Here is a 27,652-nt window from a genome sequence, read left to right on the forward strand (position 1 = left end):
ATTAGGTTCTATTGACTGGGAGAGCAAAGATATCATGCGCTCGCGCTCGCTTTCCAAAGTGCCTTACAAAGAAGTTCTTGTCTTAGAGATATTTTTTTTGTTTTCTCACTTTCTTCCTTTCTTTGTTTCTTTCTTTTTTTTTTTTTTTTTTTTTTTTTTTTTTTTTNTTTTTCTAAGTTCTTTTTTTTTTTTTTTTTTCACATTGTATATAAACCCCGGTATATTCAGGTGAATTTATCTTTTGTTGCACGGTATTTGTAGGCCACTATGAAGTTTACTAAAGAAAAACAACCAGAGGTTGATCTAAATTCTAAGATCACCGAAAACTATGGGTTGGACGGCTCCAACTCTTTGAGCACGTCCAGTGAAGAACAGCCATCCAAGGAAGAAAATGCTGGTGACCAGCAGAAGAGTATTGATGTTCACCGTACGTTGGAATCCCGTCACATTCAGCTTATCAGTATTGGTGGTTCGATTGGGTCCGGGCTTTTCATCACGATTGGGACTTCGGGGTTGGTCAACGCTGGGCCCTTGGGGCTTTTGCTTGGTTATACTTTTTGGACTTGTGTGATTCTTTCGTTGACGGTTTCCACTGCAGAAATGGTTTGCTACTTGCCGGTGAGTTCTCCCTTCTTGACCATGGCCGGGAGAGTGGTTGATCCTGCCTTTGAGTGTGCTGCGTCGGTGAATTTCTGGTTTATGCAATCGATTTATATTCCTTTTGAAATCACCGCGGTCAACACCATGATTCACTACTGGAGAGATGACTACTCTCCGGCCATCACGGTGTGTATTCAGATTGTCATTTATATTCTTTTGAATGTGTTTGCCGTGAAGGCGTATGGGGAATCCGAATTCTGGTTATCCATTGGTAAGTTGTTATTGTGTATTGCTTTGTTGTTTTTCACCTTGATCACCATGTGTGGAGGGAATCCTAAACACGATGCTTTTGGGTTCCGTTACTGGCACGCTAAAGGGGGCCCCATTGCTGAACAGATCACCACCGGGGGCATTGGCCGCTTACACGGTTTCATGTACGGGTTGATTTCCGCTTGTTTCACCGTGGTTGGTCCTGAATATATGTCGATGGTTGCTGGTGAAGCCAGAAACCCTCGTAAAAACATGAAGACCGCTTTCAAAACCGTCTTGTATCGTTTGGCTCTTTTCTACATTGGTGGGGCTTTGTCGGTATCGATCTTGATTGCTTATAACGACCCTACTTACTTAGAAAAAGCCGATTCCTCAAGTGGTGCTGGTTCTCCTTATGTGGTGGCTATGACTAATATGAATGTTAAGGTTTTCCCCCATATCGTTAATGCCATTATTGTTACTTCGGCTTTCTCTGCTGGTAACTCTTATACTTATTGTTCTTCTCGTGCCTTGTATGGTTTGGCCTTACGTGGTTTTGCTCCTAAATTCTTTAAATGGTGTACTAAAGGTGGTGTTCCAATCTACTGTGTTGCGGTCTCCATCTGTTTCGCCATGCTTTCGTTACTACAATTGGGTTCGGGTTCCGCCTCGGTCTTGACCTATTTGGTTAACTTGTGTACTGGTTCTCAAATCTTGAATTATGGGTTCATGTGTATTACCTACATTTGTTTCTACCGTGCTGTTAAAGCTCAAGGCTTGGATCGTCACACTTTCCCTTACCGCTCCTATTTACAACCTTATACCATTAGTTTTGCTACTTTTTTCATCTGGATTATGATTGGGTGTATTGGTTATAAATGCTTAATGCCTGGCAGATGGTCCGTTGACGAATTCTTATATAATTATGTCATGATTTTCGTTAGTGCTTTTGTCTTTATTGTTTGGAAACTCTGGAAAAAGACTAAATTTATTAAAGCCTCCGAAGCTGACTTATCCTCCGGTTTGGAAGATATCGAAGAACATGAATATAACTACTACGCCGAAATGGAAGCCAATGAAAAATCAGAAGGCAAATTCTCTAACATTATGAAATGGATCTTTTAGACGGATTTTATTTTAGATTCTCTTATAAACCTCTCTTATATAAACTTCTTGCATTGTATTATAGTTTTCTTTTTATAAGTAAATTGTAATTTCAGTAAACTTGAAAATTTCAAATTTTTTTCAAATTTTCAAAAAAAATAAATCCGTACATTTAACTTTTTGCAAAGCGATGATCTTATCACCATCTTCTTCTTCCCAGCATGATACGATACTTGCGTAGACCGTGGACTGGTCCGTGTCTCGTAAGAAGGTTTTCGTACGATCACTTATTGAAAACCACCCAGGCACAAGAAACCCCCAAGATCGCCATTTCCCCAAATCAATCTTCAACTCAACAAGTTTTAGAAATCATTAAACTACCGCTATGGCAAGTTAATCAAAATTTAGTGAATAGAACATTCAAATCATCGTTTGTTAACTTGAACGCTTTAAGCCCTAGAGGCGCTGACACCATGATTAAAACTTTTACTAGGGATTTAGTAAGTGAAATAACCTATTGCTTGAAAGTACTCGAATCATCCAATAACTCATCAAGAAAACAAATTAAAGATATTTCAATAGTTGATTTTATTAATCCAAAGTTGAAAAATATCGTTCAGCTCATCTACCAGATTGAATTAAAGCTCATCCCTCAAACCGTTATTGATTACTATAATTATAAGACTAAACTGGACCTTATTTTCCAATTACTTACTAAACTAATCCATAAACATTACTTAGAACATGCATTACTCATTCAACTGGAAGAATTAAGTAATACTGATACCCCGGCCACCATTGATTTATCGAATCCGGCAGAATGGTTCCCTGAAGCTCGTAAAATGAAACGTAAACTTATAATGCACGTTGGTCCAACAAATAGTGGTAAAACTCATAATTCATTACAAAAATTTGCAAAAGCTAAATCAGGTTACTACGCTGGCCCTTTAAGATTACTAGCAAGAGAGATTTACGAAAGATTCCAAAATCAAGGTATAAAATGTAACTTAATCACCGGTGAAGAAGTTATTCCTTCCATAGATGAATTCGGTAAAGTTAGTGATTTATCTAGTGGGACTATTGAAATGATTCCAAATAATAAAAGAATGGAAATTTGTATTATTGATGAAATTCAAATGATTGCTGATCCAAATAGAGGAAGCGCTTGGACAAACGCCGTTTTAGGGGTGCAAGCTAAAGAAGTTCATATGTGTGGTGAAGAAAGTGCCGTTCCCTTGATTAAAAGATTAGCTTCAATCACTGGTGATGAATTAGAAATTAAACATTATAAAAGATTGGGTAAATTAACTGTTCTTGATGAACCTATTGGTAATTTCAATAATTTAAAATCGGGTGATTGTGTTGTTGTTTTCAGTAAACGGAAAATTTTAGAATTGAAATGTTCAATAGAAAAACAAACTAAGTTTAAAGTTGGAGTAATTTATGGGGCTTTACCTCCAGAAATTAGGTCAAAGGAAGCCGCATCTTTCAATAATGAAGAATACGATATCTTAGTTGCTTCTGATGCAATTGGTATGGGTCTTAATTTAAAAATTAAAAGAATTGTCTTTTGGCAAACTCATAAATTTAACGGTAATGAAATGGAACCATTATCAGTCTCAGCAACAAAACAAATTGCTGGTAGAGCCGGTAGATATAGTGAAAAATTCGGTGAACTGGAAGGTTTTGTCACTGCTTTCCATCAAAGAGATTTAAATTTCATTCAAAAGACAATGTTAAGAACTCCAAGTCATATAAAAAAGGCCATCATTTGGCCAACTCAACAAATTTGGTTATACTATATTAGTAAATTCCCCAAAGGTACTTCCTTTTTCGATATTCTAAAACAGTTTGAACAAGAAACTTTTCAAAAACAAAATTCTTATTATGAATTATCGGAATTAGATGAAAAATTTCAAATCTTACAACTTTTTTTAACAGATAACTTATACCAAAAAACCTTAATCTATGATCAGTTGGCTTTAAGTATAGCTCCCATCAATGCACTGATTGCTTCCGACCAATTCATCACTACGGCTTTCGAATACTTCAGAACAATCAGTAACTGTGAATCAAAATCCGTTCTTGATTTTAACTTTCTTCATACAAAACTCCTACAGAAATCTCCCGGTCTCGTATCCAATGATGATAATTTTGTCAAGATCTTGAACGCTCTAGAAGAAAATCATAAACTAGTCTTGCTATTTCTCTGGCTAAGTCAAAGATGGCCTAATCTATTCGTTGATAAAGAGAGTGCTAGTGATATAAAAACCTTGATTGAAAAACGTATAAGCGAAGAATTGGTCAACATGCGTAAAATCTTGAATGCTCAACGTAAAACAAAAAGCTACCCGTAACCCACTAGATAGAAAAGCTGTATAGACTCTTGTATATATTAACTTATTTTGCAATCATTGTAGTACCCCAAAATTGCAACAGTGCGATTCGCTTTGTTCGCTGAGCTCCCCCAAAAAAGGTTTGGGGAAAGTTGGGGGAAGGTTCAAATCAACAACTACTTTTTTCTTTTACTTTACCTTCAATTGAATTCAGATCCTTCAAAGTTATCCGAAGGGACCTGAGAACGGATTGATCATGACACTCGGAGATCCAGTATCGCAGCCTCACGTCTTGGTGGTTGGAGGACCTGCCGGCACCGGTAAATCCACCATAGCAGAATTGCTTTCCAAACATTTCCAATGTCCATTTACCGAAGGGGACTTATTACATAGTGCCGAAAACGTTGCTAAGATGTCTCGGGGTGAACCACTTACTGATGACGATAGATGGGGGTGGTTAAAGAACTTGAGTGAAGTAAGCACTGCCAAAGCATTTGACCAGTCCAATACGAGCAACGTCAGCATTGTTTCTTGCTCGATGCTTAAGAAGGTGTATCGTGACTATATCAAGCAGGTTGCTAATGAATCTCAGCATAATGGCAAGATTGTTTTCCGTTTTATCTTCCTATACACTAGCTTTGAAGAACTATTGCAGAGAGTGGGCCAAAGACAAAACCATTACATGAAGTCCGATATGGTCAAATCTCAGTACGATATTATGGAAATCCCTCTGGGTGACGAACTCTTATCGGCCGGTGGTGAAGCACTTTCTGTCGATACCAGCGCTAAGTCCCCCGATAGCATTTATAAAGAAATCATAGACAATCTCACTATGTAATTTATAGAAGATATTACCCTTCAATACCCGTTTTCTCCATTACATTTGTAAGTCTTTTGGTAGTTATTCAAATTTTGCAATCTAAATTGAGTTTTGGGTTTTTTCTCCTATTTTCTCTTAATAATTTTTTGTCCAATTTTTCTTTTGTACAAGAGAAGAGTCTTTCACACTCTTATCAGACGCTTTATTGCCTATATAGAACCAAATTAAACGGTTCTAATTGATTGGAAAACACTTTGGAAAAGCACCCCTGGTGGGTCAAATAAGTCCCGGTTGTTGCCCTTTTGCTTTGAAGTTGGAATAAATTAAGATAGGAACCAAAGTACTGGAAGCAAACGAAAAGTCGGTAAAAGAATGACTCTATGGCCCAGGACTCCCCAGTTTAATGATGATGATTATCCGTATGTAAATCCATCGAAAGATCGCAAGGTTGCACTAATAACGGGTGGTAATAGTGGGATTGGATTCTTTACTGTTTTACACCTATATTTACATGGATATGTTGTATATATTGCTGGAAGAAGTAAATCAAGAGTATTGAAATCAATAAAAGAATTAAAAGAACAAGCAGATCGAATAAGATCGAAATATTCCGGATCTTTAATAAATGAACGATTTTTAGGGGAACTTTATTTCTTAGAAATCGATTTATTAAATTTAAATAGCGTATTGGTGGGAGCAGAAAATTTTGCTAATTTAGAGAAAAGATTAGATATTCTAATTAATAATGCAGGAGTAATGGCATTACCATTTTCAATGACTCAAGATGGATTTGAAATACAATTACAAACTAATTATATTGCACCATTTGTTTTAACAACAAAATTGTTACCAATATTAGAAAGAACTGCTGAGCTCAGTACTAATAAAGTACCTCCAAGAATATTATATTTAAGTTCAATTGGTCATAAATTTGCATTTAGATATTTTAATATGAATTCCACTTTTAATTATAAACCAAATATAATTTTCACTTGGTTTAGATACGGTTTAGCTAAAACTGCAGGAATACATTTTATGAAAATGTTAGCATTAAGAAATCCAAAAATCTTATCCATGGCGGTACATCCAGGTTTTGTAATGAATACTAACTTATTTTCCTATTGGACAAGCCTACCAATAATCGGAATCATGTTTTGGTGTTTATTCCAAATTTTTGGGTTTTTCTTTGGCGTTTCAAATGAAATTGGCTCGTATGCTTCGGTTAAATGCTGTTTGGATCAGAATCTATCAATTGAAAAATCAAATGGTAAGTATTTTGCTACTAACGGTGTTGAAGCTGAACCTTCGAGTGTTGCAAAAAATATGGATTACGCTGCTAGAACTTGGATATGGACTATTCATCAATTAAGTGAACGTAATATTAATATACCTAATTGATATTATACCAAAAATTAAAAATAAAAAAAAAAAAAAAAAAATGAAACAGAAAAATCATCTATATAATGTCTATACTATCATTAATCATTAATCATTAATTACCAGTTATCATTTCCAATTCCCTTTTCGTAAAGGTTTCTAGCTAATGGATTAGTAGCCAACAATTTTTTAAATTCTTCCACTTCGTTTTGAAGTTCCTCTTCACCATCTTCGTCTGATCTATATTCTGTGGAAGTATCGGTTTGATAGTCACTATCGTCATTGTAATCTTTCAAAGTCGATATAGATCTTTTCTTGTTGTCGGCCCTAAACTTTTTCAAATCATCATCTGAGAGTCCCATTGAGTGTTTGGCGTGGTATTCCAAAAAATCGTCTAAGTCGAACTCATCCTCTTCGTTGGTCTCATTGTCTGTCTCGTTGACTCCGTCACTATCTTCATCGCCACTGACAGGGACATCAATCCCTTCAAATCCAGATTCTTTTTGGAAAAAACTCTTGATTTTCTCATCAACATTTTCATCGGGTTGCTTTGAAGTAAATAAGTCCGATAATGAATTTATTACTGTATCCATATTTTGATCAGACTCTTTTATATTAACATCAACTTTCTTATCTAAAATACCACATCCGATTAAAAACTCCTGTAAATCATCTCTTGCTAAAGCACTTGTACTATTAGACACCTCCATATCAACGTCTTCATCAACACAATTCTTCAACCCTATACTCAAGACATCTCCAACAAACTCGCATTTATCCTTAGACTGACTTTTCTCCATGAGAGCATTCAATATGAAATCCAAGTCCTTGTGCATTGCAATTGGTATTGTCTCACGATCAGATGATGCATTCTTATTGACCGAAAGGTTATTTTTGAAAAAATAGTAGATTGATTGGCCAATTAAACACGGCTGTTTGTTAAGAATACTTATTAACTCTCTTGACAAGCTAACTTGAACATCTAAGATTTGATCCATAAAAAGCTCTTGTAGGCTTGAGTTACTCTCAAGGTCTTTTACAAAATCCTGAGTCCAATCCTTGAGTATCGTATACTTATTAAGCCTCAACAATCTAATTGCATCTTTCAAGATCAATCCTTCATTTGGCTCTTCATCGATCACTAACGCAGCCCCATTTCTTACCCAAATACGATTCAAGCTATTGTCGGGATTAATCCACTCAGGTACTTGACTGAAATTTATCACGAAAAGTACATCGGTATCTTCCAAATCCCATAATCTTAGATAACAACCGTTGATTTTCTTTGATAAATTCCACATCCAGTATATCATCAACAATTGCTCGTTGTTGTTACCACCATGGCTCAAGTATCCATGGATATAATCAACATTTTCCCAATTGTATCTCTTCCATTCGGGTGGTTGATTAAACCATGGATACCTTTGGATTAATGGATCAAGGTAATGTCTCAAGTATTCAACAATCTCATTGATTTGGCCATTGGTGTCGACGATGGTGAACGTAAGCGTTTGCAAATCAAACTCCCCTAGAAGATCCTGGGCAGTGTATCGACTCCATATATAAGACATACTAAAGTTGTCTCTAGTAACTTTAAGTTTGGCGATGAAGTGAAAAATAAGATGAGGTACACCAAAAAGAGAAAAAAAAAAAAAACATCAAAAAAACCGAGGAAGTTGCAAATTCTACAAATTCTACCGAATAATCAAAGGGATGAATGGATTAGGGATATAAATCTAGAGACATAAGTATATCTAAATAGGGGAGAGAGGGGATTATAATTTTGAATCGCTTTCGATTCTTTCGATAACAATGGAGGAGGCACCACCACCACCGTTACAAACACCAGCAACCCCGATCTTACCACCTTCTTGGGATAAGATATTCAATAAGGTGACGACGATTCTAGCACCAGAACAACCTAAAGGATGACCCATGGCAACAGCACCACCGTAGGCATTAACTTTTTCCTTTGGTAAGTTACAGATTTTAGTGTTAGCTAAACCAACAACTGAGAAAGCTTCATTTAATTCATAGAAATCAACATCATCGTAAGACAAGTTAGCGTGTTTCAAAGCTTTTGGAATTGCTAAGGAAGGAGCGATAGTGAAATCAATTGGAGCTCTAGCGGCTTCACCCCAACCATTAATTTTAGCCAAAGGTTTTAAACCTAATTCTTTTAATTTTGATTCGGAGACTAATATAACTGCAGCACCACCATCATTTAATTTTGAAGCGTTTGGAGCGGTAACAGTACCGTTTTCTTTTTGGAAAACGGTTCTAGCACTTTTAACTCTTGATTCATCGAATTTTTTAATTTCTTCATCAGCTTTAACGATAGTATCTGGTTTACCTCTGAAACCCTTGATAGTGATTGGACTAATTTCATGATCGAATTTACCAGAATCTAAAGCAGTGTTTGCTTTGGTGTAAGATTCTATAGCGAAATTATCTTGGTCTTCTCTTGTGATACCATGATCTTTAGCACATTTTTCGGCGGCAACACCCATTAATTTTTGTTCATAAACATCTAATAACCCATCTTTTTGAACACCATCGATCATGGCAGAATCCCCGTATCTAGCACCAGATCTAGCGGCTGGCAAGTAGTAAGGAACATTGGACATGGATTCAGCACCACCAGCAACAACAATATCAGCAGTACCAGTTAAAATGGTTTGAGCACCTAAGATGATTGATTTTAAACCAGAGGCACAAACTTTATTAACAGTAGTAGCAACAATGGATTCTGGTAAGCCTGCTTTCAAAGCAACTTGTCTAGCAGGAGCTTGACCCAAATTGGCTTGTAAAACACCACCAAAGTAAATTTCTTCAACTTGATCTGGTTTAATTTGTGGAACTTTTTCTAAAGCTGACTTAACAGCATGAGAACCCAAATCAGAGTAAGTCAAAGAGGAAAGAGCTCCTTGGAATGAACCAATTGGGGTTCTGGCAGTACTAACAATGTAAACAGATGGCATTTTAAGTATAATTTGTTAATAAAAAATGAAAAAAGAAAAAGAGAAGTAGGAAAATGTTGATATTTATGTGTTATACGAGAAGCTCAACAGTTTGTCGGTCGTTTAGAAAACAAAAAAAAAAAACTACTGAAAAACTGCAAGACTGTTTTACAGGTTTATTGATTTTTGACTTAGTTATTGAGTTGACTATTGACTTAGTTATTTACTTGAATATTGAATAGGTAATATGAATGGTTTAATAAGAAGAAGTTTGATTTCAAGAGCAGGAATTCCAGGATTTGGGGTTGGAAGAGTTGGCATAGGACTTGGAATTAGAAGGATCCATGATCAGCCCAAGTTTCAAACCCAAGAAGTATCTAAAAGAGTAGTTATTGGGAATGCAATACTTCGTAGGATACCCAAGTTCCTACAACCATTTAGTCGTCGATTTTTGGATGCCCCAGTGACCCATGTAACGTCGTTTATAATATTGCACGAGTTAACTGCGATTATTCCATTAATTGGAATATGGTGGGTATTTCATAATTATCACGATATGATCCCCAATTGGGATTTCACTAGTTATGGGATAGATCAAGTAACTAGGATAATTGATAAATCGTTAAAGAGTTGGGATTTCCAAGATTATTCAATTAATGAAAAGGCCAATTTTATAATGGAAGGAGCATACTCATATATAATAGTTAAGACCTTAGCGCCAATAAGAATAATGATTAGTTTAAGTATGATGCCATTTTTCTCCAAATGGGTAATTGAGCCAATTAAGAGAAGATTTGGAAAAAAGAAGAAGGAACCAGAGAATAAATTAGGAGAATCTACAGTTAAACAAATCAATAAACCAAGATTATAGTATATATATATATTTACATAGATTAATCTAAAGTAACTTTTAATTCATCCAGATTTAAGGGAATAAAAGAATTTATATCATTAATATCATTAAATCTTGACCATTTTAAATGATTCATGGCAAAAGCAGGTATTAATTTTGAATTTAATTGAGGCATAACTGATAATTCCCGATCGTCAAAATCAAATAATTCTGGTAAATTACGGATATCTGGTTGATTAGAGTATAATTGGTAATTGGCATTATTTGAATGATTTGAATCGGATGAATAATATTGTTGACTAAATAATTTTCTATAATTAGGTAATTTTGTATTTGAATTTCTCAACTCATCAAAATATTCATCACTCAAGGCTTCAATACAACTTATACGATCAATTGGACTATATTGTAAAATTTTAATCAAGAATTGAATACAATCATTTGACATCTTCTTAAAAATTTTTGTTAATGGAATTGGTTTAATTTGGGGGAATTTATGTTCCATATAATTTGGATTCATATTTTTAATTTGTTCCTTTGAAGGAGTCCCTAAAATTTTAATAATTTCAACCAATTGATCAATTCCCAGTTCACCAGGGAATAATGGTTGACCTAAAATCAATTCAGCCATAACACAACCAGCACTCCAAACATCAATTTTGGTAGTATAATTAGTTGCCCCAAATATTAATTCTGGTGCTCGGTAATATCTTGAACAAATATAAGCAACGTTTGGTTCATTTGGATTTAAAATTTTAGCACTACCAAAATCACATAACTTCAATTCCCCGGTTTCTGAATTAATTAATAAATTTTGGGGTTTAATATCTCGATGACAAATTCCTTGAGAGTGGATATAATTAAGGGCCCTTAACATTTGATAAGTGTATAATTTAACTTCTAATTGCGGCATTGATAATCTTTTCAGAACATAATAATGACTAGCTTTATATAAAGTTTCTGGAACAAATTCTAATATTAAATTAAGATACAATTCTTGTTTATCATTATTAGTATAAAAATAATACTTTAAATCAACTATATTACGATGATGGATTAATTTCATGATTTGTAATTCACGATTTTTAAATCGTTTATCCTGTAAGACTCTTTTAATAGCAGCAATCTCGTTACTTGGTAATATTTGTGTTTGGAAAACAACCCCAAATGAACCATGTCCCACCATTTGGGATTGAGTATATTGAATTTGTTGCAATTGGCCAGTATGGCCGTTATTAACATTTTCAGTAATCACTTCTATTTTAGACATGTTAGTATATGCAAATTAATACAGAATAAGAAATCAACCAATCAACCAATCTAATGTTTTTTAATAGACCATTCACTATTCAATAGAACTTTCACTATTTAATAGACCACACCCTATTAAGCTAAACTTTCAATAAATGTATGATCAAATTAAATCAGTGGGGTGAGTTGGTTGGAGTTGTTTTTAATTCAGTGAGCGGTCGTGTGGGGAGACTCAAAAAAACAAATGACAAAAAAACAAAGAACAAAACAAAAAAAAAAGAATTAAAAAAAAAAAAAAAAGGTAGTGTGGGCGGCCCATTTCCTGAACAAAAATCCTGATTACGTAATGGGACATTTTCAGGGTGCGCATCTTTTCCCCGCCTTTTCGGAGTGCACCCCGCATGATGCGCGCGTTCCCCGCCATTTTCTTTCTTGTTTGTTCTGTTTTTTTTGCATTGTTCTAAATGATGTCATCACATGAATCAAATAAGAATACATACCTAATTGTTCGCTTAAACGTCTTTCATTGAATTTAAACTTCCACTTATTACTTCTTTTATTAGTCATGTTTGATTTAGTGGCATCGTAACTATAACTAGTTTGGTTTCTGGCTAGTCTCAAGCTTTCTTCGCTGGAAGATCGGTATCGTTCGTAAACGGAGGGCATTGTAAGTTGGTTGGTGAAGAGTCCGTGGGGTTCTCTTTTTCTGCGGCGTCTAACCTCTTTGCGTTCATGTCTGTGTTCTCTGAGTTCCTCTCTTCGTTCATGTCTGTGTTCTCTGAGTTCCTCTCTTCGTTCATGGCGATCTTCTCTGCGGTCTTCTCTTCGTTCACGTCTATCTTCTCTACGGTCCTTGCGGTCCTCTCTTCGTTCTTCCCTGCGGTCCTTGCGGTCCTCTCTTCGTTCTTCCCTGCGTTCCCTGCGTTCTTCTCTTCGGTCTTTTCTTTGATCTTTGTCTGGCTGCTCATACCTTTTCAACTCGCCGGTTTCGATATCTAGTTCAGTAATGAGCGCTTTTCTGGTTCCTGGATTTTTCCATCCCTCAATATGTTCATTGGCTTTACTGTAGATGGGTTTATCGATAATCAACTCTTTGATGGTCGGAGTGCTTATACCCTGATTGTGAATAAATTGGGGGTAATACTTGTGTATTTCGTAATTTTTCTCCAACTCTTCATAATTCAACTTCTTTATTAGTTCTCCGTTACTAGGTTGATCTAGTTCGTTTTTATTATTGGACTTTGTTATATTCAACTTATTCAATCCACTGATCAATATACTCATTTTTGTTGGGTCCACCAGCTTTCAAGTGGGTGGTAATTCGTAGGTGTTACTTGGTGGTTTTAAACGCTGGAAAAAAAAAAAGTGTATTTTATGTATTTAAAAGACTTACCCTTTTCTCTACTTACTCTATTAATCTAGTTTTTTTTTTTTTTTCTATGTGAATAACGGCCCCTCCTCTGTGTGGGTGCTGCTCTCTTTTCTTTTTTTCTTTTAGTACCTGTCACTTCGAGAGATTACCTTTTTTTGGGCTTATCATCGCTTAGGTAATCGCCCGGCTGCCGCTTACGTAATCAGAATGACTCAGTTCAAGGTCCGTGCACCGGGGTCGTATACCATCATCTTGTCAAACAGGTCTAGCACGCCGGGGTTGGTACACCGGGGCAAGAGCAGGTTGGTTGGCTGGCGCGGGAAGAGGTCGAATTCAAACTTGTTGAAGTGGTACTTGTCGGAAGCCATTTGCGGCCAGTATAATCGGGGATCGCTGCAAGGATGGGTGATGACTGGAGTTCCGAATTTCTTGAAAATCAAGCTTATTAAATAGATATCGTTTACCTGGGGGTCGTTTGGTTCAAGAACGTTGTCTCCGTGGATGGAGTACATCATGCTGATCAAGACTCCCATTGACCAAAGGTCAATGGCACAACCGTAGTCTGTCACCCCGAATATAAGTTCGGGTGCTTTATAACAACCGGTGCTTACATCGAGGATCTTGTTATTGGCGGGTTCTTCGTTGTCGATGGTAGTATCGTAACTTATTCCAAAATCTGCAATGATCGGGTTGTCATTTTTGAAAAAAATATTCAGAGGCTTGATGTCCCGATGGATAATTCCTTGCCCGTGGAGGAAAGACAATCCCTCGATTAGTTTTAGCACGATGGCGTCGGCAAGATCAATTGGCAAGTTGTTCTTCTTAACCACTTTATGATCGCCGGGATCGTTTAGATTGAATTTGGTTCTTTTGGTCTGGTACTTTTCCATCAATTGGGTCAAGTCGCCTTGCTCGTAATACTCGGTCACTATAATCATATCATCGTATTGCTTGTGATGGGTTATATACTTTAGAAAAGAGTCATTATTTAGTTTTTGTAATATTCGTATCTCGTTTTTGATGCTATGGGGCGGTTTGACAAAATCAACATCGATGATTTTCAATGCAACAACTTGGCTGGTGTGCGAGTCCACGCTTCGCTGGATGATACTGTTCTGGCCGGTGTTGACCGTGTGTCTATCAGTGTATCGATTGAGTGTATCCATTTATTGATCCATAAGTGTATTCATGCATCATGGGTGGCTCGTTTTCTCTTTTTGATAGGAAAAGTTTCGGTCGGTGCACCCGTGCATCAGCGTTGTCTTTTCCTTTGATTAGTATCATTAAAATTTAATCTCTTATTACCAAACAATTGGGAATTGAAATTTGATTTTTGATTTTGCATTTGGTTCATCGCGTTCGGGTTGTTGTTGGCCAATTTGCCGTTGGATAGAATATCGTTATCGTCAGTGTAGATTCGGCGGTTTGGATACTTAACTGATAATCCTTCAAATGCATTAGAGTTTACTTTTGGTAGTTCTAAGAAAAAAGGATGAACCAAGGCGTCATCGGCGGTGGATCTGATCAATGGATCATATTCTAATAACGACTTAAGTAAAGAAAGACACTGTTTGTTCTTACCACCAATTAAATTATACCAATTTAATAAATTATTTGGATAAACCGTAGAATTTGAACTAAGGAAAACTTGCTGAAATGAAGAGTATTCTGGATAATTACATAACGCTGGCCAATTATTAATATTTGGAGTACCTAAGATCTCGATGATTTTTTGTAACTGATTTTTTTGGAAAGGAATTGATTTTTTGTTATTAAGATCTAATTTTGCTTCTTCTCCTTTAAAAATTGGTCTTAACAGTAATAATTCTGCCAATATACATCCAACGGCCCATAAATCAATTGCTGGTGAATAATGTCTTGTACCTAATAATAACTCTGGTGCTCTATACCAAATTGTCACCACAACTTTATCTCCAGTGTATAAACTTTGTAAATTGTTATTAAATTTTCTAGCCAATCCTAAATCTCCAATTTTAACAACCCCATTACTTGAAACCATTATGTTTGCTGGTTTCAAATCTCGATGGAATATCCAATTCTTATGTAAAAAGGTAACTCCATTTAAAACTTGCCAAATTAATGATTTAATTGTTGATTCGGGTATTGGATTAATTTCGGGATGAGAATGGAAATGGATAATTTGTAATAAATCATGTTCGAAAAATTCAAATATCATATAAATTGATTTGTTTTCTAAAATTATATCGATCAACTTGGTTATGTTTTTATGATTCAATTCTCTACAAATTGACATTTCTCTAATTGCTGATTGTGATATTCCAGTATAATGAATTATTTCATTATTTGGGTAAATTGATTTATTCAGATGATTATCACTTTTGAATTTCTTAATTGCAAATAATGTCGGATTGTTATTTTGTTCGTTTTTATTGGATAATTCATTAATTTTAGAATCCATTATCTTATTAACTTCTTCATCATTAATATCTTTTAAATTTTTAATTGGTTTGGTTTTACCGTCATCACCACCATCAATTTCAATAACTTCTTTATCTCTACTGCTTAGCTCTGTTTTGGATTTAGCTTTATAAACCTTACCGTAAGTACCAGCGGCAATATATCCAATAATCAGATATTTTGATAAAACTGATTCTCTAGTTAAATCTTTACGATGCTTATAGGGAGCGATCGTCAAGATTGAATTTGATGCCATTAAAGCTGGTTGTGGGACTTGGTTGGACCGCTCTGCCTGATTCACATAAACCTTATTGTTATCTAAAACACCAACCATATTCAACGGATGGAGATGATTTGGCTTTAAAAAGATTTGAATTTGGCTCTCATAGAATAGTTGGATATATCTCGATTTTGCAATCCGTACATCTGGTGATTGGATGTTCTACTATGAAAAATATCAAAACCAACAGTCATATTATTAAAACCAATAGTCATATTATTAAAACCATATATAAAATTTATAGAGAAATATATAAAGAATTATTTACCGTAAACTCGATCATCAGTCTTACCTTCCAATTTACCTCTAATTTCTTCCATTTGTCTAGTTTGTTCTTTCCAAATTTTTGCTTCTTCTTGTTTTTGAGTATTTCTAGCAAATAAGGAATCATCAGGTCTTCTATAAGAACTACCTAATCTATCCCATAAAGTAGTAAATTGACCATAATTATAATTGAAGTATAAATGATGAACAGTGTGACAAGCAGTACCATTAACAAAAGGATCATTTGATAAATATTGACCATCATGAATCATAACAGTCCAAAAATTAACAAAAGTAAATAAGAAAAGATAACTTACTTTATGTAATTTGAAAAATAATGGGAAAAGATGATAAGGTAAAGATTGAGCCCAACCATCAACCGGATGGAAAGCATGGGATGCAAAAGGAGTACAAACAATCCATTTGTGATGAGGTTTATGTAATTTTTTATAAACTGATGGCCAGTGTAACCAACGATGAATGAAATAAATTCCACAATCAGTAAATAAAATAAACATTGGGAATTGATAAATTATTGCTTTCCAGCCTCCGTTTGATGCAACATCAAAATATAATCTTGAAAATCCTCTTAATTCTAATAAGAAGAATGGTAATGTTAATAAAACCATGGTTGGAATGGCAGTTGTTGCTCTATGAATTTCTAATGACATTTGATTTTTCAAATATCTTGGATGATTGAAAATATTCTTATCAAATACAGTTAAATATGAAATAGAAGCAACGGCAAAATATAATATCCATCCAAATAATGCAGTTAATAAAAATGTCGATAATGATACTCTGAAAATGTTCGATCTTGATAAAATTGATTCATCGGTGTATTCAGTAAAGTTCAAAAATTTTGGTACTAACCCATAAATTTCGTCTTTATCTTGAAAATTATCAATCATATTCCAAATGTATTGAAGTGGTAATGGAACTGACAACGATACTGACTTATAAATCCCATTATCTAAAGTATTAGTTGAGTTCATTCCATTTCCCCCTTGTAAAAACCCATTGGAAGTTTGAAATTTACTTAATTTAGCGGCCAATGGTCCTGCTCTTGGTAATACCTTAGCATAAACCTTATCCAAAAAAAAGGTATCACACACCTCTAAAACGATATCCATACTGGGAAGCTGATGATCTATGGGGAGACTGGTGTTCTATAGCGAAGGACTGATCTAAAAGACTAAGAAGTATACTTATATAACTTGGATACTCTGCTTATTATCCTCGTATAGAATCGTGCTACTCACTAATAAAAAAGAAAAAAAAAATTTGACACCAAACGAAAATACCGGATATTTGCCTAAACGAAGTAAACGAGCTATACGACGATGAGCCTCCGGGGCGTGTCCCGCTGCCAAAACCGAAGTTCGCACTTTTTTCGCAGTGCTCGGGACAAAATCAGACAAGTACATCGGAAGATCAACTATGATTAGCTGATTATAAATGGTGTTGGATGGGCCAATTGTAGTAGTTTATAGTTTAATATTATGAAGAGATGGGTGGGGTGGGGGATGCAAATAAACGAGTAGAGAATCTATGTACAGAACAAAGTTTTATATGGCAATAAATAAATAAATAGACACTGACACCGTATCAGGTGAGAGTGGTTATGACAATTGATGACAATTGTAGCGAGAATGATTCGAGAAATGAATATAGAATCGTTAATTGGTCGTTAAAGAATATATGAGATGATTTAATTGATTGCAACTTTGATCAGATCATCATGGGTAGGATTAGGATGGTGTTGATCTTCGATAATTGCCGGTTCACTAGATGCAACTGAAGGAACTGGAGATGGAGGTTGATTGATTTTTTCAAAATTGATTGCATTTAAAATTTCTTTACCACCTTTACTAATTAATAAATCACCTAAATTAATACCAGCTTGTTCAGCATCATTTTTATTATTAATTTTCGTAATAAGTTCATCTTCAACGCTTTGAGTACCATCGGGACTAACAACCAACCCTTTAAATATTAATTCATTTGTTTCTTGATTGAAATTAGTATGTACACCAATTGGTACTGAACAACCTCCTTCTAAATGTCTCATTAATGAACGTTCTGCAAGACAACAATAAGTAGTTGGTAAATCTTCAATTGATCTTAATATTTCCTTCATTAAGTAATCGTCTTTTCTAATTTCCACTCCTAATGCTCCTTGGCCAACGGCATAATACATATCTGGAGCTTGTAAACTACAAGTGATTCGATTTCCTAAACCAACTCTTTGCAAACCAGCACTTGCTAAGATCAAACATTCAAATGGAGAATTTTCAGAGTCTAATTTGGATATTCTTGTTTGTAAATTCCCCCGAACACTTTCAAATTTTAATTTTGGATAGTTTTTCAATAATTGTGATGATCTACGTACTGATGATGTTCCCACGACACTTCCATCGGGTAAATCTTTTAATGTCTTATATGAAGATCCCTTTTTCATAACCAAAGCATCGGTGGGATCTTGACGGTCTAATATACATCCTAATTCAAATTCATCCGGTAAATTGGTTGGCATATCTTTTAACGAATGAACAATCAAATCAAGTTGGGGGTATTCTTCAATCTGTTCAAGTAACAATATCTCCAATTCTTTGGTCCATAACGCTTTCCCTCCAAATGAATATAATGGTTTACTTTGAACTTTATCTCCTAATGTACTTAAAGCTAATATGGAACATGATAAATGCGGATATTTCCCAATAATATAATCCCGGACAATTTCAGATTGTCTCACCGCTAACTGTGATTTTCTTCCTCCGATCTGAATATGGTTGTTTGGAATGTTTGGTGAGGAGGTGGTGGTCATGATAGGTGTTGAATCTGGTGTCAAAAGAAACTGTTGTCTATGAGGCATCGAGTACTAAAAATTTTTCAATCAAAAAACAGTAACCGAAAGAAAGAGAGAAAAAAAAAAAAGGTCCAAAAAAAAAATTATCAGAGCCAAAATATATATTGAGGATAAATCACTACTGATAAAGAATAAATAAACAACCTGGGATCCTCAAAGATATATAAATGTCGAACAAAAAAAAACAAAAAAGAATCAGGAGGAAGTAACAATAAAAAAATAAAAAATTAATAAGCTCTAGTATCTTGTGAATGATAATGCAAACTTTGTCATTTGATGGAATTAACAAAATCACAGACTCCGTACCTCTAAACTCAGCAAATCAAACTCCGCACAAATAATCACTGGCGATTCGCATTTTTTGCCTTGGAAAAGTTAAATCAAGCACAATTTACCGTTTTGGGTAAAGATCCGTGCAACTGGCCGAGGATCGGACGGTTTAACTGCAACCAGTGGAATTAGCTGCAAATGTAATCCGTCTGCAAGTCTAGACACTCTAGATTTCATAATCAGAGTCTTGGTCAGAGTTATTTAGATAAACCAGATCGTGGTCAAATCGATCGTTGACTAGATTGTTCATGGTATCTTGTAGATCATCTAATTTTTTCATTAATTCATCGTTTTTCGCCGATTCCAGATTATTGGAGGTTACTTTATGTAGTTTGGTGGGGTATTTCTTGTTTAATATTTCATCGATGAACGTTGAGTCAGTTGATGCACTTCGGATGCCTAGAGTGGATATCGATTGGACTGGAAGAAGCTTCTTCTTGAAAGTAGCATTACTGAATCTTCTGCTTCTCACTTCTTCGTAATCCTCCTTATCGAAGAATTGGAAAGTTTTAACTTGTTCTTTTCTCTTAGAGAACAAAGAATTTAATAATTCATAAACGAATATTTGAATCACAATGGGGAATTTCAATAATTTCAATAAGAAATTTTCATTTAACTGACTCCATTTTAAGTATATGATTAGATTGATAGTTTTGAAATATTCAAATTCTTCCTTATTGCTTTGATTTATTTTGACAAAAATATTCCCCAATACAATTGCCAATATAGTATTGATAATGAATTGGATCAAGAATAAGTAACTCATTTGAACAACTTTGCCCATATCAGTATAGTTATCCCAATTGGTCCAAATGGCCGGAGTGAAACCAAAAAATACTTTCAACATATCAAAAGCAATTTCATAATTGCTTTTGTTAATGGTTAAACTGATAAAGCAAATGAAAAACCCAAATATCAAGGATAAAAAAAGTATAAACATTCCAATCATATTCCATAACATTTTCTTGAATGAAAGTATGATCATATGGAAAAATTCATAATTATTAAAGATTGATAGAATCCGAGGAAACAAGATTATCGATAATATACTGAAATAATCCTGATACTGAATGTCACTAACTTTCAATATAAAACATACGTCAATCATTAATAATATAACCATATCGACGTACGTCCATAGGATTTTTTTAAGGAAAATGTATTCGATATGATAAAATTTTATAGCCATTTCAATATTGAAACTTAGTCCAAGGATCCAAAACATTATCTCGGCATACTTGTTTTGTCCATTCATGAATATCAAGTATAAAACAGTTAATCCAATATATTTCATATTTATAATTATCGATTGATATTTTGGAACTTTATTAGATCGGCTTATCATCTTGCCAATCGATACTCTTTCATACTGGTGGTCAACCACATTATCAATCAATAAACCGTTTTCTTCATTCTCATTCTTATATTGCTTAATAACAAGATTCCCCTTATAAAACTTATCAAGTATATGTACTATAATTGGTTGCGATAAGAATTTCTTCAGTTTTGATAATATCGTTAACTCGATAACGTTCAATGGTGTTCCCTTCACTGGAGTGTTGATGAATAGCATATTGGTTCTATCAACCGATCTGTACTCTCTTAACATCCTGATTGCCAATATCTCACTCAAATTGGCTTTGGTCATCAATAAATCGTACTTCATCAAATCATTTTCAGATTGTATCATATATTCATACCTTACCAACAATAAAACATATATCATGTATATGTTATTCACTGGTAATAACTTCTCCACTATTGATTTAACCAATGTAGAATATATCTCAGGGGTTTTCAATTGTTCATACCTCAAACTAATGTTCACCTTATCAAGGTGTTTTTTGATCTGAAAATATAAACTTTTGAATTCACTTATTCGATTTCCCTCCTTACTGGTACTATAGGTTCTGGCTCTAAACATCCTTGTAGATCCTAACTTCAAAAGTTGGGTGATCTGGATTATATCCTTCTTTTAGCAACACCAAAGCGCTAACAAAACAAAAAAAAAAAGGAGGTTTTGAAGATAAACAAACTGTCCAAAATAGGAAAGTTTGATTTGGCAGTCATTAACACTATCAACCGAATACTAACTTCGTAGTATAAGCTACGTTGATGGATCTTGACAAATGACTTGTTTGTATATGAGATCTGAATTAAAAATTACCGGGCTTGTAAGTTTTTTCAAATTTTGAAAATTTTTTACATAAATCAATATACATCTTGAATAAATTACATTAAATCATCTATCTATTATCTTACTTAACTGCATTACTTATAAAGTTAAATGCCTTATTCCCATTTTCTTGACCAAGAAGTTCATAAAAGGCCTCTAGTGGCAACTGAACCAAGTCTTCAATACTCCTTACTTTTTGAATTACATTATAATAATTGACATTATTGATACCGGGGATATTCTGTAAAAGGTCAATGGCATCATCATTATACATTGGTGGTCCGCCATCATTGCTCTTAATCTGTGAATCAACTCCCTTCGATATGGCACTGGCAATATCCGGTTCCTCTTGATTGGACTTCAATTCCAAGAATATTTGTGCGGTTTCGTATGACGATGATGACCATATGATTTTAAGTTTAGGAAACGCAATTAGCAACATTATGATCTTGGATTGTATATCTTGCCCTACGAGCTTAGCAGCTATTGGATTCGTAGGTGCCAGCTTATTTCGATTAGTCTCGGAAAAGGGTTCAAATGAAAATGAGTGATTGGCATCAAATTCAATCAATAAAGTAGGCATTTCATAATGTCTGAACATCTGCTCACACTGAGTGTATAATCTCCCACTCTTGAAACTTGATATTAAATCAGGAATCGCCTTTCTTTCGATACATATCTTGGGTGAGACAATATAATCACCTACTGTAATCATACATGGAACAACTTTAATACCAACTCTATAAAGCAAATTTGGTAATGCTGACCTAAATTCTCTTACATCAACAACCACTTGCATTTCATCATCATCACTTCTGAACCTTGCTCCTCCTGCTATCCTAGTATTAACAGCTTGTTTCTTTTGTAATTGAAATTTCCAATTATCAACTTCGGTTGCAAAATTCTTACTCAATGATGCTTTCTCTCTAATTAATTTGGTGAAAGCTTCCTTTTCTTTTCTAATATTTAATAAATGACTTTGTTCTTCGACTGAAGTCCCATAATACATGAAGTAAGTTCTTGCTGGTGTATCCCTATTAATGGCTTGATACATCTCAACTCTTCTTATAAATGACAAACTTGGTTCATACATTATAATATAAGCGGGGGATATTTCCTGCAATAATGCATCATTAATAGCTTCATCGTATGATTCAACAATAATCTGGTCAAATATATCAATGTGCTCGAATATGAAGTTCGGCGTGCTTCTATACTGACTTTTATTTTGAATCTCCTGTACATCCTCATCCCCAACAACAAATCCGCCACCTTCATCTTTAACAAAAAGCCCATCAACTTCTTGAATTTCATCATTTTTACCAATACTTTCGAATATTTTTTCTTCATCCTCAATATCAAAGTCACCTTCATCGTCGCTTTGTCCAACTTCATTCTCAAGGTTTTCTATAATTTCATCATCGAGATCTACTGGCTCAGAATTCTTCTCTTGGACCGATCCAGAATAAAGTCTTTGGACATTTGCAACACTGGAAGCCCCTCGAGTTCTCCTTCTTTTGCTCAATGGTGTTCCTCTACCACGAGTAAACGTCTTAGACATTTGCAATTCTTCGTTATTTGTCCCTTCTGTATCTCCCGCCGCACCAGTTTCATCTTGTTTATCCATATCAGCTTTGATTCTCCTTGTTGCATATATGGTCTCTCTCCAAGCTCTATAATCCCTCAACTTCGAAACCATATATTTCTTTGCACTAAACCTTTTTTTGCCAGTCATACTGTTTTCTTCCTTTTTCAACTTCGGTATTAAATTACTTATTTGTTTAGCAGTTCTAGTGTTGGAACACATAATAAGAACAGGACCATCGGTTCTTGGATTGTTATTGTGCGATTTTTCATACATGATGTCATCAAGAAGTAGTCCTAGTTGATCCCATTTGGGTTGCTCTTCTAAAACATAGTTACGGATATAGTAGTTCAGTTGATCCTCTTTCACTTCATCAAGATCATTAACCTCAATACCCGCAGATTGTATTGTATCTTTTGATTTTGAAATTTTAGTTTCCCGGAATGCTCTGTCCCTTGCACGAGATATAACGGTATCGGCTTCTGGAACTCCTAGCCAAGGTTGCAGGTTTGCTGTAGTTGTCATTCCTACTGCTTCAGACTTTGCTTGAACATTAACTAGACTTTGTACAGTTTGATAATACGTCAACGAATCAACAACCAATAAATCACTAAGTAAATCCTTCAAAGTTGCTAAATCATATACTAATTGTTTTGAAGTCCATGTAATTCTATGCCATTGTGAATCTAACGAAATCCTTATTCTGGGGACAAAATCGATATCATGGATATTCTCCATATCCCAATATTCAGTAGCTAATGATGGATTATGCCTTTTCAACTCTTGTAAACAGGACTGTATACATGCCAATAAAGCGGATTGTATTTTCCTCATGTTCGTAGATAATTGAACATTGATTTCTGTAACATAACGACTTCTGTCTGCTTCGAGCTTTTGTTGTCTTGAGTGTTTACCCTTATACGTTAAGGAAGAAGAAACTTCAACATGAAAACGAGGCCATAAGAATACATTTGACAATCTTAAGTATTTAAGATTAGTAGCTAAAGGAGTAAAGCCCGTAAATGCTTCGGGTTTATCAGATATAGCTTTGACAAACCCCCAGTCATTTGTATCACGGTATAAGTTCACAATAAAAGATTCATTAGATGTTTCCTTTATTCGTTCAGCATGTAAAATGAAAAGCCCAGTAATATCATGAGGTGATAAAATACCCGATAACAAGTCCACTACCAAAACTCTAGAAGTTACAGAGACAGTCCCTCCGCAATCGTAAGTTCGCCTACGCTTATCGGCACTAGTAATATCACCACCAATAATTGTAAGAGGTGATCGATCCAGGTCAGTCAATTCGTCATATTCATCACTCAGTCTAGCACCTTCGTTTTCAGGTGATGAACGATTAATAGATGTTGTATTTGCCCAATGGAGTTCAGTTAAGATATCGCTTAACTTAATGTTTTCTTCTTCTTTAGCATTCACCAAGAGTACCAAGCTTCTTTTACTTTCCTGCCTGTCTCCAGTCACAAGAGATATAGAAGGGGAACTCAACGCGTATAGTAGATTGGCTGCTATTATCTCCCAGCCTAACCCTCTTCCCAACACAAGTAAACCATCTTTAGATAACATATCTTCCACAACTTCTTGCTGAAACAGCAATGGCAATAGGCATCCGACTTCTTTAGACTCATAGATAGGCGTGATATCTGGAGGATCTTCGAAAACCACTGGAATTGATGGTCGAGTAGGGACTTGTTCCTCGTTCGCTTCTTCCTTTAAACTAGGTGTTTGACTCTGTTGCAAAATAACATCGTTGATGCCTTCATCAACATAAGTCTCGTTGTCATCGTCATCATTGACGAACAAGGACATTATAGTAGCATGAACTAATTCTTGACTCTCTTAGCAAGATAAAGAGATGGATTTTCGCTTCTAAAGTTGATTTTTTTTTATTGCGCAACCAGATCTTCAACTTATTTCATAAAACTCAGGTAGAATTGTATCAACTCCGTCTAAGGTTAATTGGAAAAGATGAATAGTCTAGCAACGGCAACAAGGAATCAGTTCATATCTCAGCATTTTGCAAATATACCTGAAACCCAGACACAAGTTCCAATACTATTTTATGTTATACACATCCATAATATCAGTAAATCGCGTCTAAATCAGCTAGATCAATGGAAAGAATATGAAGATCCTAATAGTGTATCAGTGGATAGAGTCAGTAAATCTAAAGGGAAATCTAAAAGAGGCTCGAATAAGGTTATCACTCTGGTAGAGATGGATAGTGAAAATGGCACTACAAACCTTAATGCTAATACTGGGTGGTCATCGAATGATGTATATAAGTTAGTTTTGAAAGATAACTTTGACAACTACTGCTATGCTTATGAATATGATGACAAGCTATCCTTTATAAGAACAAATAACAATTCGGAAATCCCACTTTCGATTCCGTTAGGAGGTAGATTGATTGTGAATAAGGGGACTACCATAATGAATGGTATGCTTATGTTGAAGAATATAAATTGTCAATATTTGGGAATTGATGAACGTGATACGCGTTTATTTCAAACATTGAATAGCAATTTGGTTGGAAAGTACATTTCTGTTTTAAAAAATGAGCTAAAGCTACCTGAAAAGACTTAAGATATCATTTCATGGGCTGATATTGAATGAGTTGCTATGTAACAGAAAAGTATATACAATAAGAGGCTTCAAGTAAATTAAAGTCTTGATTTTGAGGATAGTTATTCATTACCGAGCAAGGCATCCCATAAACCAGATTCATTTTTGAAATCATGATGAATTAAACTGACTAAATAATAATCGTTATAGACATTATTTAATATTTCGAAAGATTTGGTTGTTTTCTTATAGCATCTAGCCCATTCCAACCAAAGTAAAAATGCTTCTTCATTCCAAGCTTTGAATGATTCGTAATCTATAATTGTTGGTTGTAAAACTTCTTTCAGAGGGAAAACACCCCAAGTGATAGCACTTTTACTATTATGGGAATTAGGTCCAATAGATAAATTTGAAGTAATTTTATTTTGACAATCACCAAGATAATATGTAACGACTTTTGAGTCAAACCAAGACTTCATGCGAGGATATATTATATCATTCCAATCTTTTTTAGGAACGAATAATTCAACAAAAGGTTTTTGATATATGACACCATTCGAAGGACCCCAACCAAAAATTTTATCGGATGATTTGCAGCCATCAACAGCTGGTTGAGAGGCTAGGGAGAACCAACCTTTATTATTTAATTCAAATAATTCTTCTTGAATTAAGGCGGTTTCAGGACTAAGCTCAGTATCTACCCAGGGTAATAAATCAATTTTATTCGATAAATAGTCAATAAAGACTCTTATAATATCTTTAGTAGATTCAGGAGAGCCCCAAGTATTTTCAATTTCTTTAGTTGAATGAAGTTTTAAAGTTGGACCATAACCATCAATCTCACCATAAGCAGGAGAATTTGAATCACCAAATCTACCATTTGGAAATTCATCCCAAGTAGCATCTTTACCTAAAGCACCTTTACCGATACTTATATCAACCAAAGTTTTCTTATCGTCTAATAATGCTTTACCAATTAGACTTTTTTGACCATTTAAGACATCTTGTTTTGAAGTTGAGGGTTCGTTTTCATTAACGATTGAAGATTTTCTTCTGTTCATTCTAACTTGGTTAGCATCCAAGTCGTCATCAGAATCTGAAGCAATGGCGTCATCATTATTATCAACTGATTCATGAAGATCCATTATCGGTAATAAAACATTTGATTTATTAATGATTGATGCGACAGCTTTTTCTAAATTCAAACAATAAAAGTGATAACCTCTTATACGATTATCAGTATGATTATTAATGTTAGTGATTATATCATCAATGATATCAATACCTAAAGACTTAACTTTATCATCATCAACACTTGCATCATGTAATTTAGTTGCAATATCATCAGGAACAGAGGCATGAGAAAGTTTTGTTGATCTGGTGAAAACTTTATACGTAGTGATTGGCATTAAACCAGGAATCAAAATTATATTTGAAAGTTGAGGATATGATCTTAAAACTTTTTCGTAATTTAAAAATTTATCAACATCAAAGAATAATTGAGTGATGATAAAATCAGCACCTGCTTCAATTTTTTCTATCAAGTAAGGAATATCTTTTTCAATACTTTGTTGTGAATTATCAGAACCGTCAACATGACCTTCAGGATAACCTGCTACCCCAATACAAAAATAGTCACCATACTGTTGTTTTATATATCTTACCAAGTCAACAGCATTATTGAAATCACAATTAGGAGTCCAGTATTCTTCAGTTCTTGGAGGATCACCTCTTAATGCTAAAATATTTCTTATCCCATTTGATTTGGCCTTTGATAAAGCATCATCAATGATTTCTTTATTAGTATTTGTACAAGTCAAATGTAAAACAGTGGTGAGACCCAATTCTTTTTGACAAGTAGCAGCCAAATCCAATGACTTTTCACTAGTTGAACCACCAGCACCCCAGGTAACTGTAATAAATAAGGGATTCAAAGCCAGCATACGACTTAACCTAGCCAATAAGTTACGGAACCCTGCATCCGTCTTTGGAGGGAAAAACTCGAAAGATATGAATCTTTCATTACTCTTCAAAGATAGAATTTTTTCCTTGACACTCGGCATTATGAATAGAAAGTAAGTATATCAATTAAGAAGGATAATCGCTGAGTAGAAAGACTTTTTGCAGAGTCAAGATTTCAATTTGTTGAGAATCTTTCAAAAGATTTGACTTCCCTCTCTCTTTTTTTTTTTTAGTGTAAT

The 27,652-nt window shown here is 34.7% G+C and overlaps 17 protein-coding genes across 17 annotated transcripts; 6 read left to right on the plus strand and 11 right to left on the minus strand.

The window, feature by feature from the left end:
* Window positions 1-267: 267 nt before the first annotated feature.
* On the plus strand, window positions 268-1,974 carry AGP2 (Agp2p; the record flags this gene model as incomplete). Its single annotated transcript, XM_020218956.1, has 1 exon — window positions 268-1,974. One exon carries the CDS (start codon window positions 268-270, stop codon window positions 1,972-1,974), a length of 1,707 nt encoding a protein of 568 aa, XP_020074592.1.
* A 452-nt stretch (window positions 1,975-2,426) lies between these two features.
* SUV3 (ATP-dependent RNA helicase) lies at window positions 2,427-4,310 on the plus strand (the record flags this gene model as incomplete). Its single annotated transcript, XM_020218989.1, has 1 exon — window positions 2,427-4,310. The coding sequence occupies one exon, from the start codon at window positions 2,427-2,429 to the stop codon at window positions 4,308-4,310; it is 1,884 nt and encodes a 627-aa protein (XP_020074593.1).
* A 129-nt stretch (window positions 4,311-4,439) lies between these two features.
* HYPBUDRAFT_153794 (gluconokinase) lies at window positions 4,440-5,159 on the plus strand. Its single transcript, XM_020221733.1, has one exon. It carries the CDS (start codon window positions 4,546-4,548, stop codon window positions 5,125-5,127), a length of 582 nt encoding a protein of 193 aa, XP_020074594.1. The 5' UTR covers window positions 4,440-4,545; the 3' UTR covers window positions 5,128-5,159.
* Window positions 5,160-5,481: 322 nt separating this feature from the next.
* Window positions 5,482-6,507, plus strand: HYPBUDRAFT_113507 (uncharacterized protein; the record flags this gene model as incomplete). The annotated part of the gene is made up of 1 exon (XM_020218974.1): window positions 5,482-6,507. The coding sequence occupies one exon, from the start codon at window positions 5,482-5,484 to the stop codon at window positions 6,505-6,507; it is 1,026 nt and encodes a 341-aa protein (XP_020074595.1).
* On the minus strand, window positions 6,131-7,145 carry HYPBUDRAFT_153795 (uncharacterized protein). The gene has a single exon (XM_020221734.1). The coding sequence runs from the start codon at window positions 6,846-6,848 to the stop codon at window positions 6,606-6,608; it is 243 nt and encodes an 80-aa protein (XP_020074596.1). The 5' UTR covers window positions 6,849-7,145; the 3' UTR covers window positions 6,131-6,605.
* A 1,036-nt stretch (window positions 7,146-8,181) lies between these two features.
* ERG10 (acetyl-CoA C-acetyltransferase) lies at window positions 8,182-9,479 on the minus strand. The gene has a single exon (XM_020223118.1). The coding sequence runs from the start codon at window positions 9,465-9,467 to the stop codon at window positions 8,262-8,264; it is 1,206 nt and encodes a 401-aa protein (XP_020074597.1). The 5' UTR covers window positions 9,468-9,479; the 3' UTR covers window positions 8,182-8,261.
* Window positions 9,480-9,693: 214 nt separating this feature from the next.
* On the plus strand, window positions 9,694-10,317 carry HYPBUDRAFT_7709 (uncharacterized protein; the record flags this gene model as incomplete). The annotated part of the gene is made up of 1 exon (XM_020223681.1): window positions 9,694-10,317. One exon carries the CDS (start codon window positions 9,694-9,696, stop codon window positions 10,315-10,317), a length of 624 nt encoding a protein of 207 aa, XP_020074598.1.
* Window positions 10,318-10,339: 22 nt separating this feature from the next.
* Window positions 10,340-11,569, minus strand: RIM11 (serine/threonine protein kinase; the record flags this gene model as incomplete). Its single annotated transcript, XM_020218977.1, has 1 exon — window positions 10,340-11,569. One exon carries the CDS (start codon window positions 11,567-11,569, stop codon window positions 10,340-10,342), a length of 1,230 nt encoding a protein of 409 aa, XP_020074599.1.
* A 338-nt stretch (window positions 11,570-11,907) lies between these two features.
* On the minus strand, window positions 11,908-12,834 carry HYPBUDRAFT_150175 (uncharacterized protein; the record flags this gene model as incomplete). The annotated part of the gene is made up of 1 exon (XM_020220257.1): window positions 11,908-12,834. The coding sequence occupies one exon, from the start codon at window positions 12,832-12,834 to the stop codon at window positions 11,908-11,910; it is 927 nt and encodes a 308-aa protein (XP_020074600.1).
* Window positions 12,835-13,134: 300 nt separating this feature from the next.
* Window positions 13,135-14,088, minus strand: CAK1 (cyclin-dependent protein kinase-activating kinase; the record flags this gene model as incomplete). The annotated part of the gene is made up of 1 exon (XM_020218955.1): window positions 13,135-14,088. The coding sequence occupies one exon, from the start codon at window positions 14,086-14,088 to the stop codon at window positions 13,135-13,137; it is 954 nt and encodes a 317-aa protein (XP_020074601.1).
* Window positions 14,089-14,174: 86 nt separating this feature from the next.
* Window positions 14,175-15,617, minus strand: SSN3 (cyclin-dependent serine/threonine protein kinase; the record flags this gene model as incomplete). Its single annotated transcript, XM_020223314.1, has 2 exons — window positions 14,175-15,290; window positions 15,450-15,617. 2 exons carry the CDS (start codon window positions 15,615-15,617, stop codon window positions 14,175-14,177), a joined length of 1,284 nt encoding a protein of 427 aa, XP_020074602.1.
* Window positions 15,618-15,876: 259 nt separating this feature from the next.
* On the minus strand, window positions 15,877-17,038 carry ERG3 (C-5 sterol desaturase; the record flags this gene model as incomplete). Its single annotated transcript, XM_020222603.1, has 1 exon — window positions 15,877-17,038. The coding sequence occupies one exon, from the start codon at window positions 17,036-17,038 to the stop codon at window positions 15,902-15,904; it is 1,137 nt and encodes a 378-aa protein (XP_020074603.1). The 3' UTR covers window positions 15,877-15,901.
* A 578-nt stretch (window positions 17,039-17,616) lies between these two features.
* HEM3 (hydroxymethylbilane synthase) lies at window positions 17,617-18,732 on the minus strand (the record flags this gene model as incomplete). The annotated part of the gene is made up of 1 exon (XM_020223682.1): window positions 17,617-18,732. The coding sequence occupies one exon, from the start codon at window positions 18,730-18,732 to the stop codon at window positions 17,617-17,619; it is 1,116 nt and encodes a 371-aa protein (XP_020074604.1).
* Window positions 18,733-19,270: 538 nt separating this feature from the next.
* On the minus strand, window positions 19,271-21,028 carry FGR29 (Fgr29p; the record flags this gene model as incomplete). The annotated part of the gene is made up of 1 exon (XM_020223683.1): window positions 19,271-21,028. One exon carries the CDS (start codon window positions 21,026-21,028, stop codon window positions 19,271-19,273), a length of 1,758 nt encoding a protein of 585 aa, XP_020074605.1.
* Window positions 21,029-21,356: 328 nt separating this feature from the next.
* RAD1 (ssDNA endodeoxyribonuclease) lies at window positions 21,357-24,512 on the minus strand. Its single transcript, XM_020219392.1, has 2 exons — window positions 22,581-24,512; window positions 21,357-22,466 (listed from the first exon to the last, which is right to left on the minus strand). Exons 1-2 carry the CDS (start codon window positions 24,450-24,452, stop codon window positions 21,363-21,365), a joined length of 2,976 nt encoding a protein of 991 aa, XP_020074606.1. The 5' UTR covers window positions 24,453-24,512; the 3' UTR covers window positions 21,357-21,362.
* Window positions 24,513-24,854: 342 nt separating this feature from the next.
* Window positions 24,855-25,472, plus strand: NCE4 (Nce4p; the record flags this gene model as incomplete). Its single annotated transcript, XM_020218986.1, has 1 exon — window positions 24,855-25,472. One exon carries the CDS (start codon window positions 24,855-24,857, stop codon window positions 25,470-25,472), a length of 618 nt encoding a protein of 205 aa, XP_020074607.1.
* A 101-nt stretch (window positions 25,473-25,573) lies between these two features.
* Window positions 25,574-27,557, minus strand: HYPBUDRAFT_143204 (methylenetetrahydrofolate reductase (NAD(P)H); the record flags this gene model as incomplete). The annotated part of the gene is made up of 1 exon (XM_020219846.1): window positions 25,574-27,557. Exon 1 carries the CDS (start codon window positions 27,512-27,514, stop codon window positions 25,574-25,576), a length of 1,941 nt encoding a protein of 646 aa, XP_020074608.1. The 5' UTR covers window positions 27,515-27,557.
* Between the last annotated feature and the right edge of the window lie 95 nt (window positions 27,558-27,652).

Source organism: Hyphopichia burtonii, assembly GCF_001661395.1.
Source record: "Hyphopichia burtonii NRRL Y-1933 unplaced genomic scaffold HYPBUscaffold_7, whole genome shotgun sequence".
NCBI lineage: Eukaryota > Fungi > Ascomycota > Pichiomycetes > Serinales > Debaryomycetaceae > Hyphopichia > Hyphopichia burtonii.

What these genes read in the sequence shown, in the direction of transcription:
- HYPBUDRAFT_153794 (XM_020221733.1), top strand. Translation starts at nt 4,546, where the DNA reads ATGACACTCGGAGATCCAGTATCGCAGCCTCACGTCTTGGTGGTTGGA.
- ERG10 (XM_020223118.1), bottom strand. Translation starts at nt 9,467, where the DNA reads ATGCCATCTGTTTACATTGTTAGTACTGCCAGAACCCCAATTGGTTCA.
- RAD1 (XM_020219392.1), bottom strand. Translation starts at nt 24,452, where the DNA reads ATGTTATCTAAAGATGGTTTACTTGTGTTGGGAAGAGGGTTAGGCTGG. An exon ending in AAAATGATGAAATTCAAGAA is followed by an intron (nt 22,467 to 22,580) that starts GTTGATGGGCTT and finishes TTCATATTCGAG; the next exon opens with CACATTGATATATTTGACCA.
- HYPBUDRAFT_153795 (XM_020221734.1), bottom strand. Translation starts at nt 6,848, where the DNA reads ATGGGACTCTCAGATGATGATTTGAAAAAGTTTAGGGCCGACAACAAG.